Raw genomic sequence first — 17,799 nt, forward strand, 5'->3', positions numbered from 1 at the left:
GTAAAAATAAAGCTTAAAGTCTTTCGAGTAATTTATATGCTTTAATAAATATTTTCATAAAAACTAAACAAATGTGGGAAATCAAACCAAAATAAATAATCAAATATACTATAAATATTTTTTGCATTCAATAATTGTAGCAACGACTAGGAAACGATTCCTCGAGAGATCTCGCACAGCCTGAGTAAAATGACAAAATCCAAACCTTGAGGTACTCCTCCAACTCAATTGCCCCCCTTTTAAACCCCTCTCCCAAATAATACATCAAATCCTCAATCGAACTCTCCTCGCAAATCAAATTAAATATTCTATCAAATCAGCAAATCAAACAACTGTTTATGAAGTGGATAAACAGGCTCGAATAACTCAGTCAAAGAGGGGAAGGGGTCACTATTTGCCGAACACAGGGATTTGTACTCCACTTCCACAGCCTTCTTTCGACTTTTACAAAAGGACACCCCCGAATCCATATCATTCAGAATATCCCTCAAAATGGACTGTCGTGATATCAATTCTTGCCGTTTCGACTCAAGCAATGACAAATTTGTCTAAATAACCAAAAACTCACAACTTTTATTTGAGACTCGATCCCTGTTTTCAGTCTCGTCAGCTTCTCAGAAGCAGCGGAAATGAGTGACAGACGGATTACGTCATCGATGGAGTCCCCTCTATTGGTGGAAGGTTGGGGACAGGCATCAGATGTGGGATATGGTGTGGCACGTGGGTAGACCTGTTCTTGTGGAAGGTCCCCGATCGCTGTCATTTTACGGTTAAATAAGACCACGGACAAATAACGGAATTTTTATGGAGAAAACTTGTTGTAAATTAGCACATAGATTTTGTAGAGATGATGTGTGTTCCTACATTTAGAAATAAGACTAAAACCTTCCATTGGTGAATATATTGAGTAAAGACTTGTCCATTGGGGGCGAGTTGTTCGCTCACATTCACAAACATGTTGTCACGTGGATCGACATAGACTAGTGGTGGCACATGAGGAAAATATTGCCGGAGATAAATTATGATGGGAATGTTGTAGGATGAACCTGCCATTCGAAATAGGAATTATCACCTCTGTAATTTACTTGGATTGTGCCTCGGAGTGAGAAATAGACTTGGTAGAACCCATTTTCCTGATGTTCTATATAGAGTGAAAGAAGAGTACTATTTGGATGGTAGAATGCACTTAGCCCTTTATATATGTAAATGGTGTCTAATATTTGCTTGTTTGCCTTGCTGACGTAGTTGTAGTTACTCTACAAACAGTCATTAGAATTGTATAACAGTTTGAAGCTTTCTATAAACCTCATTGGCTGGAATGGGCACACAAACATCTCGGTTGGGCATCTCTCACCACAGGCAAATAAAATTATAATTCATTAATTAAACTAATTTCAAATAATCAACTTTAAAATCAGATGCACAAAAAATAGTTCCGCGTTGTCAGAATAATATACATTATTTAAATGCGTGTTTCAAACCTAGAATAACCAAACGAACAACTAAATGTTGCCACTTTTGAGGAGATCATTCGGGAGGACAACATACCCAATGACACACCCGCCGCCCCCTACAGAAAATGTGCGGAAACAAGGAAAGAACGCCAGGCAAAAATGAGGACCCTCCTTAGATAAGCTGGGATCACCTGATTAGTCATTCTGAATTTAGGACGGTGATCTTAGTTGAATAATAATAATTGACTTGCACATCAATAAAATTAATTTAAACGTCACTAACCGGCATGTGCAGAGAATAACTGCGTAATAAATCACAGCAATATCAGGAAAGTGGAACACGACTACCAAAATTAAAAAAGATTAATTAAATTTCGTAATTATAGCCAGCAATGTAACCACAACTAAGGCGAAATAAAATCTCCATCAAAAGAATTATTCGAGAAATCGTCATCCCTAAAAGTAACAACAAAAATCCAACCGAACTGTTAAAAAACTGTCAATAACTTTATAAAAAGGCAGCCTCTCAATTCCCATCATATCCCTGACATAGGGAATCATCACTTTTGGAAGTGTAGAAATAGCATCATCCAATTTACTGGGAGATGTGTTAGTACTCAGACTAAGTCCCATCCGATTGAGAACTTCCAAATCATTGTACACTTGAAACACGTCATTAAACTTGAACACATACTCAGTCCTACCAATATGAATGTCCATTACTTGTCGTGAGATATACTGCAGTCAATCACAGTGTCCCGATCAGTGCTCAGAATTATAAAGGGCAGTCGGATTATCGAACTGGGGGGAAGTGTGCCCTGTTCGTCCACCAATTTCTTGTTCTTGTTTATCAGATTGCGAAATGACAGTTGCTGCATGCACAACTGCTGCACTGACTCAACTTTGTCCCTTATTTTCGAAATGAGGCGTTCCTTCTCGTTCTTCAGAGTTTATAAATCAGAGAACCTTCAGTTTGACACATTCCTGGACTGAGGAAATTGGCATTCCGACCCATTTAATCTCCTTCTTTTCCTTAGAAATAATATTGACAGCCATCAGCACGTTCAAAGCATCATAAACTCTCCTTCTTATATTCTTTTGGTCGTATATTGCTCCCTTCAGTAAATATAAAACGTTCTACACATTTGAATATGGCAACATTCCGTCCTTTAATTCATTTTCCAGTGACTCGGCCACCAACTCTTCCGCCACTTCGTTGTACGTCGTCACTCCCCGTCTTTTCACGAATTCACAGACTTTCACGGAAAACTGCCGAAGTCCGCGGTTTAGTCTGTCCGACTGTGCCAATACCTCTCCACTAGTATGACTGTATATGTTATACACATCATTTTTTGTTGTCTTTTGTGGACTGGGGGTGTCGTAACTTCCGCTGAGGAATATATAATTAGTTGCATGACTCAGAGAAGGCTGTTCGGTCTTGAGTGGCACAAACGATGGCCGGACTTGTTTTATTGGTCTGTTTGCTACCACAGATCCATTATTTCCCAACAATTTGACTAAAATGACACCAAAACGGTCACCTGATGTTATTCTGCTTGGAGTTGCCTTCTTTAATGTCTGAGGGTTTATCTTGAGGACTTTCACTGGCATCTATTGGCATTAGTTGACTCAAATTCACCGTGTTTACTGGCTGTTCGGTGGTTGGTTCACTGTCATCGGCTGGTCTTGGTCGTTTGGCTGAATATTGAGTACAATAATACCTTGGCTGGCGGAATCGTTCGGAGGTGATAATGCCTCCTTTTTTATCCTAACTATTTGTTTTATTTATTTATAATATTCGATAATAGTATATTATTTAATTTTCTTATAAATAACCATCACTCCACATCACTAAATAATGTCTTATTTTTTAAGATTATTTTTATGGCAGTATTAATTATAGCTAACCATCTTAATTTAATAATAACATTTATAAAATTATTAAAATTATTATTTAATTAATTGAAATGACCAAACTCACATAAATAATGAGGGATCCATTTCATAGAAGGCTTTCCCTAGAATTCTTTCCTTATGTAATATTTGGATAATAAGTAAAATAATTAAATCATAATTTTCCATTTTCTGTAATTCATTTGTTAACAGTTTTCTGAAGAGGCCATTTATGTTTATCTAGAAAAATATTCAACTGCACTTTTTATAAAAATAACCAACTCAGTTTGTTGTGTTCGTCCACCATTTTATTTTTAAAATCATTTTTGGTATAAATACATGAAAATAAACTATTTGAATTAATTAGAAGCCAATTAAAGATATCCAAAGTATCAACAAATTATGTGCTTAGAACTCGGCGTGTATAGGTGCAGCCCGCGGGCCTCATATGAAACAGTAATGTTTAGTGGAGTAATGCAACAGTACCGTGCAGTCCGATTGTTTGATATGTAGCCAGTTAATCGCTATACCGAAAGAATACAACTTAAAAAGGTATTCCAATCATATTTTGAAGGTACTAAGTTATTTATAAACCAAAATGTCCACCGCGTGTTTCAAAGCTAAATAAGTTAAGAAATAATTTGACTTTGTCACAGACTCATTTCACAAAAAATTACAATCGAAGTATTGCATCAGTTACTGCAGAATGTTTGCAGTGGATGGGTAATTATATTGTAACGCTGATTTCATCAAACAATGTCTGGTAAAAACAGCCAAAATTATTTGTCCAGATAATGCGCCATTTGCTTTGATTCTTTCTATGCAGATAAAAGTTTGCAAATTGAATTGTTGGAGATCCAATCGGATACTAAAGGCCAAATATTTTGAGGTTCTAATACCTGCTTTCTTTACGCATCTTTCTGAAAAGTTTGAAAACTTTAAAAATTTTGCTACCAAAATAATTGCAATATTTGGTTCGACAGATTCACAAAAACTATTCATAAAATACGACTCAAATAAAAATTTATCAGGTTTAATTAAAATCGTGACTGTACGAATAATTGAGCCCAGTAAAATTGTATCAAAAAAATGTCAATTATCCGGAAGTAACTTTAAGCACGATTAAAAATAGTGATTACATATTTAAATTTTCTTCTTTTTAATTTTTCATTAAAATAAATAATCTTTCCGGGATGAAAATTATTATAAATGCGGCTCTCAAAGCGAAATGAGTTATAAACCCCTGCTCTAGAAGAATATTTAACAGGACTTTTAAAAATAGACAGTCTAATTATAGTCTAAAATTTCATTTTTAAAATCATTTTTATTGTAAATATAAGCAAATAAAATAATTGACTTAAAATAAAGTCAGCTTTCTTGTAATTCTACCAATTAAATGTCAGGAAAAATAGATATTACGAAATATATTTATTACTTATCAGAATGGGATTGACATTAATTGGTTTTAAGAGTGAATTAATGCTATTTCAGTTCTTGGACACCTTGGAAAAGTCGGCTATCTGTTTCAGGAGGTCGGGGATCCTGCGGGTTATTAAAAAACAGAAACCTCATATAGCAGGATTTCTTGCCTCTAAATATGGAATGGTTGACAAACTATCTATCACTGAAAACTTCCCAAGAGAGGCTCATTTGCAATATTTATCGAATCAAATCAAGAACAAATCATTTCATTCTATTTTGTTCAGATGTGAAGAGGATTCTAATGTTCACATTAAAATGTCTAGTGAGTGGTTCAACAAAGAGAACAATAAACCAAGAAGTGAAGCTTTTTATTGTATCTTGCAAGATCAAAATTTGTTCTTTCTACGTGTGGGGTGCTGTGCGATTATTGCAAGAAAGCTAAGAGGACAGTAGACCACATGGCTACCCGGTGGAATAGAATGCTAAACAGTGACTATGTAAGAAGGCACGACGAGGTTGTGAGATGCATCTATTTACACGTTTGCAGACATTTTGAAGTAAAGAAACTAAGAAGCTAAAGTCCCATTTGGTCCAATCTATAATGTCGAGATATAGTTTATCGACCCAAAATGTCGAGATACGGATAGATGCATCAATATCGACAAATACCCAAGTTCAGTTCAATAAGGGAGATATCTTTACGACAAGCTGAAGAATGAGATTACTATAGTTGAAGTAGGAATTACATTGCGGGGAAGACTCAAGCAAACCGAAATGGAAAAAGTACATAAATACGATCTTCTGGCTGGAGAACTAAAGATAGTTTACGGGTCACCTGTGAAAATTATTTCATTTGTGCTGACATGGGACAGAGTGGTTTCAACGTAAAAAAGCCTATATGAAAAAATTATTAGTTAAAGCCCCGATGAGAACATATATTCAGGTACTTGTGATAAAGATGACACTAGAAAGCAAGGATAGTTCTCTCAAGAGAAGAAAACCTCCGGAGACCTAAATCAATAAATTAGTTAATTCCTCATTTTGGATTTAGTTACTTATCGGTTTAAAAAATTTTATTTATATAACCACGAATCCTAATGCACTTGTAATATAAATTCCTACAGATTTAAAGATAAATGAATAAAAACAGACTTAAACAAATTAATTTGAGAGAAATATCTCAGTAGAAACCGTCCATGTCATCATCCGCCAGTACACCCGCATCGTCGTCAAACAACACATTCTCAGCCTGTACTGTAATACATCAAAAACACACAATTTGCCATATCTGGAAAATATTGTCCTCCGCAACAGAACCAACAAGCCACGGCTCGTTGATATTCCACGAAAAATCTGACACTTTGGAAGTATGTCCTGCGTGCAAAAACTGTCAATAAATAACCCAACGACAACCATCAATTCAGGTGGTCCATCCTCGACATCCTGTGTCGACAACTCGTCTCCGATTTTACTGAGATCCCAAATTATAAGTCGTCTATCCGAACTAGCAGATGCAAGAATAGTTTCATGATGAGGCGACCAGTTAACCTAAAATACACAACAATAGTAAACCTGATATATCTCACCCCCGTGTCCCTCAAATAAATGAAGTCTATTTTGAATATTTCTGAGGTCCCACAAGGCAACAGTCGAATCACACGAACCAGTGGCAACAACCGTGTCCGAGAAACTGTTAAAGGCAATAGAATTGACTGGCTTAGAGTGGGCAGTGACTTGTTTCAACGAAGAGGACTTACAGCCAGTCCGCACATCCCATCTTAACTGAGGCAACAAATACAACATCATGAGACTTCCTTCGTCGGCCACTGATCCAAAAATATCCCCATTTCGAGGGTGGAAACCAACATCTCCAACAACAGACGAATGCCCTGTGAATATCCCCACAGGACTTTCCCCTCCATTAATATCCCACAAACAAATAAGCTGGAAATGATCAACATGGGACAACATGGTCTTCTGATCCACTCAGGAGATAACCTTCCTTGTGGGCACTCCATGAGAGACCGAATCCTTCTTTGGAGTGTCCTCTCAGTCGCAATGTTGGATTTGGGGAATCGAGTGAGTAAACAAGCACATTTTGCGTGTTTGTCTTTGTTGCAATAATTTTGGTGTTTTGGGGCATATACCGAGCCCGGTTGACCTCCCCGTCGTGTTTTAGTTTAATGTCGATCGTGATTTTATCCAGAATTGGTGTAAATGTCCCAAATTCTGAATTATGGACATAAATCAACCCATTCGAGACATTTCTTCATCATTTTGAGACTGGAGTTGAACTGTGGCCACCATAACATAATTCTGTTCGTCACTTCTGATTTTTGATTTAAAAAAATTAAAATACGTATTTGTGCCTAATAGAATTCTGTGATTAGTGTGATTTGACCCATCAGGCCTGGAAATGTCGGGGAACCACTGACAGGTGAGACTTGGCCATTCAAGAGTGTGAGTCATCATTAGATCGTATAAAAATGGACAGTTCTTTTTCCAGATTTTATATTCGTCGTTTATTATTTCTTCCTCCATAAACTAAATCAAGATATATCGGAAAACCAACTAAACGTGTAACAACAACAAAAATAATATTAGTTTATTTATTATAAATATCAGAAATTATTAAAATAAATTTAGTTTATTCAAATTTTAAACCATATTTTAAAATTAAATACAAAATATAAAATTTTCTAAAAAATATTTTATTTGTAAAATCCAGTCAAAAATAATTTTATATATAAAAAAATAATTAACAAATGTGTATTAAATTTATTTAAATTATAATACATTCTTGTTCTGATGGCAGCAGGTCCTGTGACAGAAAGAAATCAAGATGCAACAGTATATGTGGGAGGCATTGACGAAAAAATTAACGAATCAATTTTATGGGAATTATTCTTACAAACAGGACCAATTGGTACTCTCATAATTCGATACTTGCAGTAAACGTCCACATTCCAAAGGATCGTGTAACTGGAAGACACCAAGGATTTGGGTTTGTGGAATTTATGAGCGAAGAAGACGCAGATTACAGTGTCAAAATAATGAACATGATTAAACTCAATGGGAAGCCAATAAAAGTAAACAAAGTAACATTTTATGATCACTTTTTTGGCTTCTGCACATTCAAAAAATATGGACGTGGGTGCAAATATTTTTGTGGGGAATCTCGCACCAGAAGTGGATGAAAAATTACTACACGACACATTCGGGGCTTTTGGGATGATAATGCAGGAACCGAAGGTACATTCTGGTCCCCAATTTCAGATTATGCGAGATCCCGATTCGGGTGTTTCGAAGGGATATGCTTTTATTAATTTTGCGAGTTTTGAATCCTCGGATGCGGCCATTGAGGCAATGAACGGGCAGTATTTGTGCAACAGGGCCATCACCATTTCATATGCCTTCAAGAAGGAAATCAAGGGAGAACGACATGGCTCTGTTGCCGGTGTGTTTTTGTTGTTTTATTTTTATTTTAGAGAGGATTCTTGCTGCACAAAATCCGCTTGCTCAGACTGATCGTCCTCATACTCTGTTTGCTGATGTTCCGCCTGCTTTTAGGAATCAAATGCCTCCTTTCACGGGATTTAATCCATGTAGTTGTTTTTATTTTATTTCAGCAATGTTTATGCCCTCTCCTGCAAATAATTACCCTCCTAATGTTTGATTTTATTACTTTTTGAACTTATTATTTGTTTTGGAAAAGATTAATTCTTGTTTTAGTGTATATTAATTAGTATTTTTACTCTTAATGTTGATGGATGGTAGTTTTTTGATATAAAATAACTATTTTCACTCTTTTTTCACAGTTAGTAATTAGTTTGTTATTGTTGATGGTTTTGGGGGTTTAAAAATCTTCTTTTCAATTCTTTAGCCATCAAACCACGTTCTACAGACGTGTTGTTGAGAACGGAAGAATTTTCAGCAGCTCTTCTCGACAGGTAAGGCAATACATCCATGAGAAGTCCATAGGGGACACTTTTGTAGACATTGTACCCTGACATTCCCAGAGCGTATGTCACGTTGTCAGATACACCATAAAGTTGGCCAAACGAGACATATTTGGATGTGGGGTTGATATCTAATTTTTCCATTAAATCGACCACTTTAAGAATCGACTGCTCATTCTGTGTGGCTGCAATCAGACTGTACTTGTTTTCTTTTTTGGAAATTTTATTGAGGATGTGGTAGACCACTCGATCGTACATTTCCGACGTCTTTTCGAACGATTCATTGATAGGATTTGGAACTTTATTTGAAATGGCAGATTTTGTCTCAGACTCCATATAGGCACCCCGAACAATTTTAGCTCCCCAACAACGATTGTTGCCTTGAACTGTATCCAATTCCTCCAATAACGTGTCAAATGCAGTTTTTAGATAACACTGATGAGTATTCCAAACCATCGGTTTAGCTTTGTTGTGCTTGAACATCAAAGCTATTGTAAACAACTGAATTCCTCTGTTGAGCATTGTGTATTCCGCATCAACGAGGAGTCTTACCCCCTCGTTGATTGCACTTTCTCCAAACTTTCGGAGACATCCGACCGCATTCGACAAAAACAACTGTTCGCTGGGTGTTAATGAATTGAAAATAGTCTGTTCTAATTTGACGTTATCTTCATTGAGCAATTTAAGCAGTTCAAAGACATAAAAACGAAAATCCTCCACTTTTTGAGTCCTTAAACCAAGTTCTACCAACAAAGATTGAGGAGCAAATGCGGTCATTTTGAAATGAATCATAGGAATGACATGGCCACACAATTTACGAGCAATTTTGACACAATTTAGTGACCCTGAAAGGTTAATTAAGAGTTTATTGTGATATTTTCCACGTCCAGAAATTCTAGCCAAATCGTCTTCACAAGCCAACATTAACAAAATGTTTATTCCTCGTTTATTCAAGTTTAATGAGACCTTCTCAAGCTCATCTTCCGTTTCTCCGCCGGCGAATTGCCCGTAAATTGTGGATTTCATCAAATATTTAAATAATCGTTCTCTTAGTAAAAATTTAGTGGCCTTCATTAAAAAAATGGAATGAACTGAAATCAGCCGGAATGAACATATGTACAACACAACTATTGCTCTGAGTAGTTCTGCGTTGGTTTTAATATTCAGAGATTTTTCGATATTTTTGAAATCAGGTCTACAAATTTTGAGTTTTGGTAGGGTTTTTCTATATTTGACTATGTTACTATTCTCCTTCCATAAAATTAAAGATCCCCCGTGCGATGAACGGAACAAATATTTGGGGAATGTCTTCAGAATCTAGAATAATATAAACTATATTACCATTTTCAAAAAATGCATGAATAACGATCAATGCGTAAATGGATTGATTTATAGTTCAAATGACGTAATTTTTTATTCGAAATACTTATAATGCTTGGATATATAAAGTGCATAATGTTCTATAAACCAGCTGTAATTATTTAATTTTTATAGTTTTGCAACATAAATATTGTTCATTTCGTGACTTGACTATTCTTATCATAAAAAGTGATTTAAAATACTTAAATACTTTATTAACCAAAAGACCAGGGTAAGCCAGTTAATTTTCATCCTGGGGTCAATTCTCGTTATCGTTCCCCTGCCCGCGAGGCAATGAGTACTTCTGGCACGACACAGCTGAAAAATGGGGATCTCTCAACTTCCTTTCGGTCTTAACGTGGCGTTATGGGGTCCACCATGCCAGTTGGAACTTCCAATCGAATATGGAAACGCTCAGGAGGCACTTAATGCCTACCGAAAAAGGACTTCTAGAACTCTGACCCTGAAACATTGTCGTCTCAGTACGATCATTGTGGGCAGGATAGAACCTTTCAGAAGGATCTCCCTCGCTTGAATCGGGGATCACGGGGGATTATAATTAACTGGCTTACCCTGGTCCTTTGGTCAATAAAGTATTTAAAATAAAATGATTAAAAATAAAATGGTTAAAAATTATTTATATCTTTAAAAAATAATTGTTTGTATATCTAAATATTTAATTTGTTAAATTAATAATTAGTGTAATAATTTAAATATTAAATAGTGTACACGTTATCTGTTTGCCGTGTGTTTTTTAATTTCTTAGAATGGATCAAGTTTCTGAACTTGTAAAACCTTTAAAAAAATATTACGTGGATTATCGCCGATTCTTAAACAAATGTGAAAGACCAGATGGCCGAGGTATATCATTATTTTTACATTTATAGAGTTTAGAAAAATAGCATCTGCCACATCAATAGGTTTTGCCATAATAGGTTTTATTGGTTACTTCATTAAACTCATCCACATTCCTATCAATAACATCATTGTGTATGCCATTGTGTATACATATGTTTAGAGGACATTAATACTCATTAAATCTTTTTTCGGACTTGTTAATTTTAGTATTACAATAAAGCTTTATTTTCTGTTAAATATAATTTGTGACATAAGACTATTTAGACAGGAAACGAGTCTGGGAACCACATTATAATCAAATTGACTAAATTCTTTGCAAACAGAAAAATAGAACATTCTTACGGGATTTTAGATCATGTAGAGGTGCTTTCGTGGAAAGTGACGTTGCCTTGTTTGACATCAGAAGTCGTTTTGAGGAGCGTAGTTTTTTAAGGTCAAACGGCAAGGATACCTGGTTGAGAGATTATACTCTTCACATGCCATTGAACGTTATTTAGAATAAATAGAGACAGACTCGAGGAGTTACCTGGACTAATACAATGGAAGGAATTCTGGAGACGAACACATTTGGAGGCTGCCGTACAATGCACAGACAAACCATTCAGTTGTCCCTGTACTGAGCAAAACAGAAGGATCTTTGACTACTGCCAGAAAACACAATGCCAAAGAGTTAGGGATGAAAAATCTCTTTAATACTGGATAGGTTCTTAAAGAAAATCAATAATCTTATTCGCACGGTAGCTAAAAATATGTGTAGATCTTTTTCGGTCTTGATTTTATGAATTAGCCGACTTAGAGGACCCAAAGGACGTACATTGGTCACCTGATCCCGGTTCTCAAATCAATCAACCGGAGGTTAAAAAGTGGGGATGATTTGGATGCAATGAGGAGCTTTGCATGCAAAAGGTTGGAGATGGAAAAAAGATTATCTCAAAATCGTTTCAAGTGCCACACGTGTGGAAATATAACTATTATGTTTTTACTTCCAATAATAATAAATAAAATGTGTCTTTGATGGCTTGTATGTGTTCAAAATTAAGCATAATGTAGATTATTTTGTTGATTTTTCAAGGAATTTTATCAAAAGAGTAATAATTTATTTCCAAATACTGATCAAAATGTTTCAAGCGAATGAAATTTGATATGAGCTTTATATTAAACACAATTGAAGATGCAAAAAATATTGCACCATGTTTCTTTTGAATGGTAGAATTTAACTCCGCGTCATATCAAATAAATAGACTTAATTTACAAATTGATCGAGTTAATAATTTAGTAAACAATGAAAAATAATTTCAGTGTTGACGTAAATGAGTTTGATGTTTTAATATTTATTGTTACCCCAGGATCACCGGGTTATAAGGAAAAAAAGAGAAAAGTCCTAGCTAACCAATTGATCCCAGACCATAGCAATGGACGGCATGTCGATAGCTCGAAACTGGGACGATAGAGGGGACTCGCAGGAATAGAGGCTTCCTCATCATTTTTTGTTGCCTTTTGATGAGAACTGCATCCATGGTGTCAGATAAAAGGTTCCGGCCAATCAATCTTTTGGCGGCTTCATGAATTGTGGATAATTTCATTAAGTAGGAGCGGAAGATGGGCATCTACTACGATTCGCTTGCGTAGGTTAGAGTCGGGTATATGAATTGATGATATACAGTTGATAGGCTCTTAGCGTTCCTGCAGAGGGGTTTTGAAATCAACTTCAGGATTTTCATTTTCATGAGCCCCGCCGTGACCCGGTTTTCGACATGTTTTTCCAAATTTGAGTCCTTGATCCAAGGTTACTCAAAGGATCGTTGGCGTGGCCGTAAAAGATATTGTCTCGTTGTTAATTGTGATTAAAAGTCTTCTCAAATAATGTTGTTTGCAAGTGGTGAATAAGGTTACAAAAGACTTCGCGGGCGATACTTTCAGTCGAAACTAAATCAAATGCTTTTGTAATATCCAAAGACACAAGAACAGTCCTTAAGAGAGTCCTTAAGATTGCATTTTTTTTTATAGTCTTAATAATAAAATGGTATGGTGTGTGTCTGTCTGTCTGTCTGTCTGTCTGTGTGTGCACACCAACTTCAAATTGGCAATACGATGTCCTCGACTTACATGATGAGGTCCTTAAAACCTTCCCCCCAAAAAAAATTAAAAAAAAATTTTCTGCATTTTGGTTAAAATGAACAACTACAATGTCCTCGACTTACATGATGAAGTCCTTAAAACCTTCCCCCCCAAACAAATTAAAAAAAAATTTTCTGCATTTTGGTTAAAATGAACAACTACAATGTCCTCGACTTACATGATGAAGTCCTTAAAACCTTCCCCCCAAAAAAAATTAAAAAAAAATTTTCTGCATTTTGGTTAAAATGAACAACTACAATGTCCTCGACTTACATGATGAAGTCCTTAAAACCTTCCCCCCCAAACAAATTAAAAAAAAATTTTCTGCATTTTGGTTAAAATGAACAACTACAATGTCCTCGACTTACATGATGAAGTCCTTAAAACCTTCCCCCCAAAAAAAATTAAAAAAAAATTTTCTGCATTTTGGTTAAAATGAACAACTACAATGTCCTCGACTTACATGATGAAGTCCTTAAAACCTTCCCCCCAAAAAAAATTAAAAAAAAATTTTCTGCATTTTGGTTAAAATGAACAACTACAATGTCCTCGACTTACATGATGAAGTCCTTAAAACCTTCCCCCCAAAAAAAATTAAAAAAAAATTTTCTGCATTTTGGTTAAAATGAACAACTACAATGTCCTCGACTTACATGATGAAGTCCTTAAAACCTTCCCCCCAAAAAAAATTAAAAAAAAATTTTCTGCATTTTGGTTAAAATGAACAACTACAATGTCCTCGACTTACATGATGAAGTCCTTAAAATCTTCCCCCCAAAAAAAATTAAAAAAAATTTTCTGCATTTTGGTTAAAATGAACAACTACAATGTCCTCGACTTACATGATGAAGTCCTTAAAACCTTTCCCCAAAAATCAAAAAATATTTTCTGCATTTTGATTAAAATGAACAACGCGAATGTCCTCGACATTCATGATGAGGTCCATTAAAACCTTCAAGGCAAAAATCTCACGTATTAAGAATATCCTTGATGAAAACGACAGCGAGAATATTAACAATGATGAACTCCCAATTATTCGCGATAAAGAAATTCAATTCATCCTATGTTTTTCTCTTTAAATTAAATGCATATATCATTATCGACCATGAATCAAAATTAAAGCTATTATCATATTTGACTTTGACAGAATGTGCAATCACAGATTGCACGACTTTGAATATAGAGTGTGCAATTAACAGATTTTGAAAAACCACTTTGATAGTTGAAACCACATTAGCACAATCATTAACACAATTTACCACCAATTGACGCACGACCTTGAATGATAGAGTGTGCAATTAACAGATTTTGAAAAACACTTTGATAGTTGAAACCACATTAGCACAACCATTAACACAATTTACCACCAATTGACAGCGCAATCAGAAGAATTTGCGTAAAAATATTAACTATTTACTTGAGTTTTTCGTAAAGATAGAATTTATTTTCGGTATGCCTCTTTTCCTAAACTTTTTTATTATTCAAAAATAATTTTTTAAATAGATAACCGAAGGAGGAAAAACGAAGCTGAAGAAAAAACGGTCAGCTTAATAAGGTAATTAATTAAATCTTTTTTGTGTGTCGCTTTCTTGCCTGCCGCATTTCCGCCTGCCGCATCTCCCCCTGCCCCATTTCCGCCAGTAAAAAACAAAAAAATAAAAAAAGAAAAAAAAGGAAATTACAAAGGAAAAATGAAAAAATTAAATATAAAAAAAATAAACCACAAAAATGAAAAAAAAGTTTGCAATGACAATAACAAGCCCAGGGACAGTCATTAAAGGTAGTTGGGTTATTTTTAGAGAGTGAGTGCTTTTCACATGGACAGCTGTATGTGGGATGCTCGAGGGTAGGCAGAAGAGAAAATTTATTCATATATGCCAAGGAAGGACGGACGACAAACATCGTTTATCAACAGCCGATAGAATAGGGTTACATTAAACCAGGTAGTTTATACATCTACATAAACTTATAGTTGTTTGATGAAACAGGCCCTCCGCAGGAGCTAGGTCGCGGTGAGCGAAGCGAGCTGCCGAGCTAGTTACTTATATTTAATTAAAATGGGGAATAAGTTATACACGAATTAATAAAGAGCCTGGAGGTCAGCTCAAAGTCGCCGCACTGCGTATCGAGTGGCAGTTTCCGCGGAGCACTGCGACCGAGATTGATTTAATTGCATTGATTTCTAATCAATAATCGTTTCAACAATAAAAATTTATTAAAATAAAGCGTCTACGTTTTTTTAACTTGATTCATATTAACTATTTTAGACTTCCCTGAACTTGTTTTAAATAAAATAATAATAAAATAGACCTCTAGTCGATTGTTTGACAAAATTTGAACAACTTCAGCAGGTTCTCCATATGGGGATTCAAATCGGTTTAGCCTTAGGGAAGGATTTGTCCCAAAATCCTTTAGAACTCTAACCTAACAATTATTCACTAAAAATACTCCGCTCCCAATTGAAAAATCGTATTTCGATTGATGAACATTCATTTTTTTATTCATGCGTTTAAAATATGGTGAATTAAATTAGGTGGAGAAAAATTCAATATAAAATCACTAGCATCCAAGTTGTCTAGCATATGTTATTCAAAATTTACCTGAAACATCTAAAATATCTTCTACATCCATATCCTCTGATGATACATGATAAAAATCATCCAAACACTCACTTTCTTTGAAATTAAAAAAATTAAAAAAACTTTTATCATCATGAATGACAGTGTTTATACCAGAAACTCCTCTTAGTTTTTTAAATGGTGTTTCATTTATAGAAGAATTTATTAAATAAATAATAAATAATAAATAAATTTATAGAAGAATGAATAGTCGTGTTATATGTAAAAGTGCTTCGTTTAATAAATTGGATCCAGTTTTTAGTTGATTCTTCACTCATCAGCTTTGAAAGATTTCGTGTTAAAGTTTGATTAAATCTTTCCACGATACCCTGAAACAGATAAATATTGTGTTATTACTTGTGATTGAGGATGATTTGGCCTTCCGTAAATATGTTGGATTTTGTTTTTCGTGCAAAGAGAATCGAGATATTTATTCCTAAACTCAGTTCCATTATCTGTGTAGAATCTCGCAAAAGCCGATTTCTGAACAAATTTCTTCGAAAGCCTCACAAATATCTAAATTCCAATATAAAACATAAATATACTTATTGCAGATTTATTTTTAACTCCTTTACAAATGGCATACTTACTGTAAACATCAATGACGGTAAATATCCATTTGTAGCCATCGTTCGAATCGTTAAATTTTTTAACGTCTATAAGGTCTGCTTGGAATCGTTCATTTGGTCTTTTGGCAATCACATGGTACTTAGAATCTGAAACCTGCTATATAAATTTTTTATTTCGTCCTCTTTGTCTCTTCAGCCAGCGCACTGGCGGAACCCGGGTTTGCGACAGTCCTGGGAAGCATTGTCGCCGAAAAAGAGTCGACACACGTGGCATCCCAAACCAGGGACTTGCCTTCCCTAAAAGGAAAGGTCGTCATCCCGTCGGGACGCTTGCCGTCGCTCCGGGAAAGGCCGACTGGCTCTAGGGTGGAAGGGAAACCAGCCGACTCTAGAGCCCTCCTCACAACGTCATTCAGATGAGTGTGACGGGGAATTCTCCCGGCACTCTTCTTACACGACAAGGCGTGCAAGCCGTTTGACGAAATTGAGGACCCGCACCGGCAAGGGTGGGGCTGGCAGATGTCCAAACCAATCGTAAGCTGATCCCAATCCGCAAGGATTCGTCGTCCAGTAGTAACCCCGTACTAGGAGTGGGGAGAGCTTTGAGCCAGTCACCCGTGTGCGGCTGACAGGCGCAGTTAAGGGTGACTGTCGCAAACCCGGGTTCCGCCAGTGCGCTGGCTGAAGAGACAAAGAGGACGAAATACCGGTGTATTTCGGACGCTTTTGAGTTTGCCCCCCTCGTCTTCGAAACCTCTGGAATCGTCGGAAAGGCTGCGACTCAACTCCTCACCGCCATTGGTAGAAAAATCTCCACAAAAACAAACGACCGGAGGGAGACGAGCTGGCTGTTCCAGCGAATCTCGGTTGCTGTGCTCCGCGGAAACTGCCACTCAATACGCAGCGCGGCATCGTTGAGCTGACCCTCAGGCCCTCGACAATTCCCTTAGCCACCCAATTGCTTTAAATTCTTTGTGTGTAAAAAAAAAAAAAAGTTTTTTATTTTATACTTTAAGTGGAATGGAAAACTTGCGTATTGAGCACTCTTTGACGACTCGTTCGATAATTTTACGCTTTATTGTAAAATAGGAGTGTAAACATTCCTGTTGCAGTTTACGAATTCCAGAATGGCTATTCCGGTGAATAGAATCTGCAATAGTTTGCATCTCACTCTCATTATCCATGCAAATAACTAGTTTGTGCTTTTAAAATCTTTCGTCTTTGAGGTATAAGCAGTCATCAATGACAATAAATTTAGTGGATTTTTTAGTTAATTTATATTTTATTTGTCTTGAAGATGTCTGTACAGGTTGGCCATTTAAAATATTGACTATAGTATGATATTCTGAGATATTTTTTACAAAACCTATTATTACATATACAAGGGAATACATTTTAAAGAGGACATGTTGAAAATTGAATAATAACGCTAAAAATATTAAATATGCCCACACGAGTAACGAATGATTAAACCACATTAATTATGACATCTGACAGCCAATGACCTCGTAAAATGATTGATTGACAGGTGACATGTAGCCAGCATGGG

General features: G+C 35.8%; 1 protein-coding gene and 2 pseudogenes across 1 annotated transcript; 1 reads left to right on the top strand and 2 right to left on the bottom strand.

Moving 5' to 3' along the window:
- Nucleotides 1-6,723: 6,723 nt before the first annotated feature.
- On the bottom strand, nucleotides 6,724-7,310 carry LOC115229809 (annotated as a pseudogene).
- Nucleotides 7,311-7,577: 267 nt separating this feature from the next.
- On the top strand, nucleotides 7,578-8,445 carry LOC115229810 (annotated as a pseudogene).
- A 157-nt stretch (nucleotides 8,446-8,602) lies between these two features.
- Nucleotides 8,603-16,310, bottom strand: LOC115229811 (hydroxyproline dehydrogenase-like). The gene is made up of 2 exons (XM_029800099.1): nucleotides 16,272-16,310; nucleotides 8,603-10,045 (listed from the first exon to the last, which is right to left on the bottom strand). Exons 1-2 carry the CDS (start codon nucleotides 16,308-16,310, stop codon nucleotides 8,603-8,605), a joined length of 1,482 nt encoding a protein of 493 aa, XP_029655959.1.
- Between the last annotated feature and the right edge of the window lie 1,489 nt (nucleotides 16,311-17,799).

Source organism: Octopus sinensis, unplaced genomic scaffold, assembly GCF_006345805.1.
Source record: "Octopus sinensis unplaced genomic scaffold, ASM634580v1 Contig13674, whole genome shotgun sequence".
In the NCBI taxonomy this organism is placed as follows: Eukaryota; Metazoa; Mollusca; class Cephalopoda; order Octopoda; family Octopodidae; genus Octopus; species Octopus sinensis.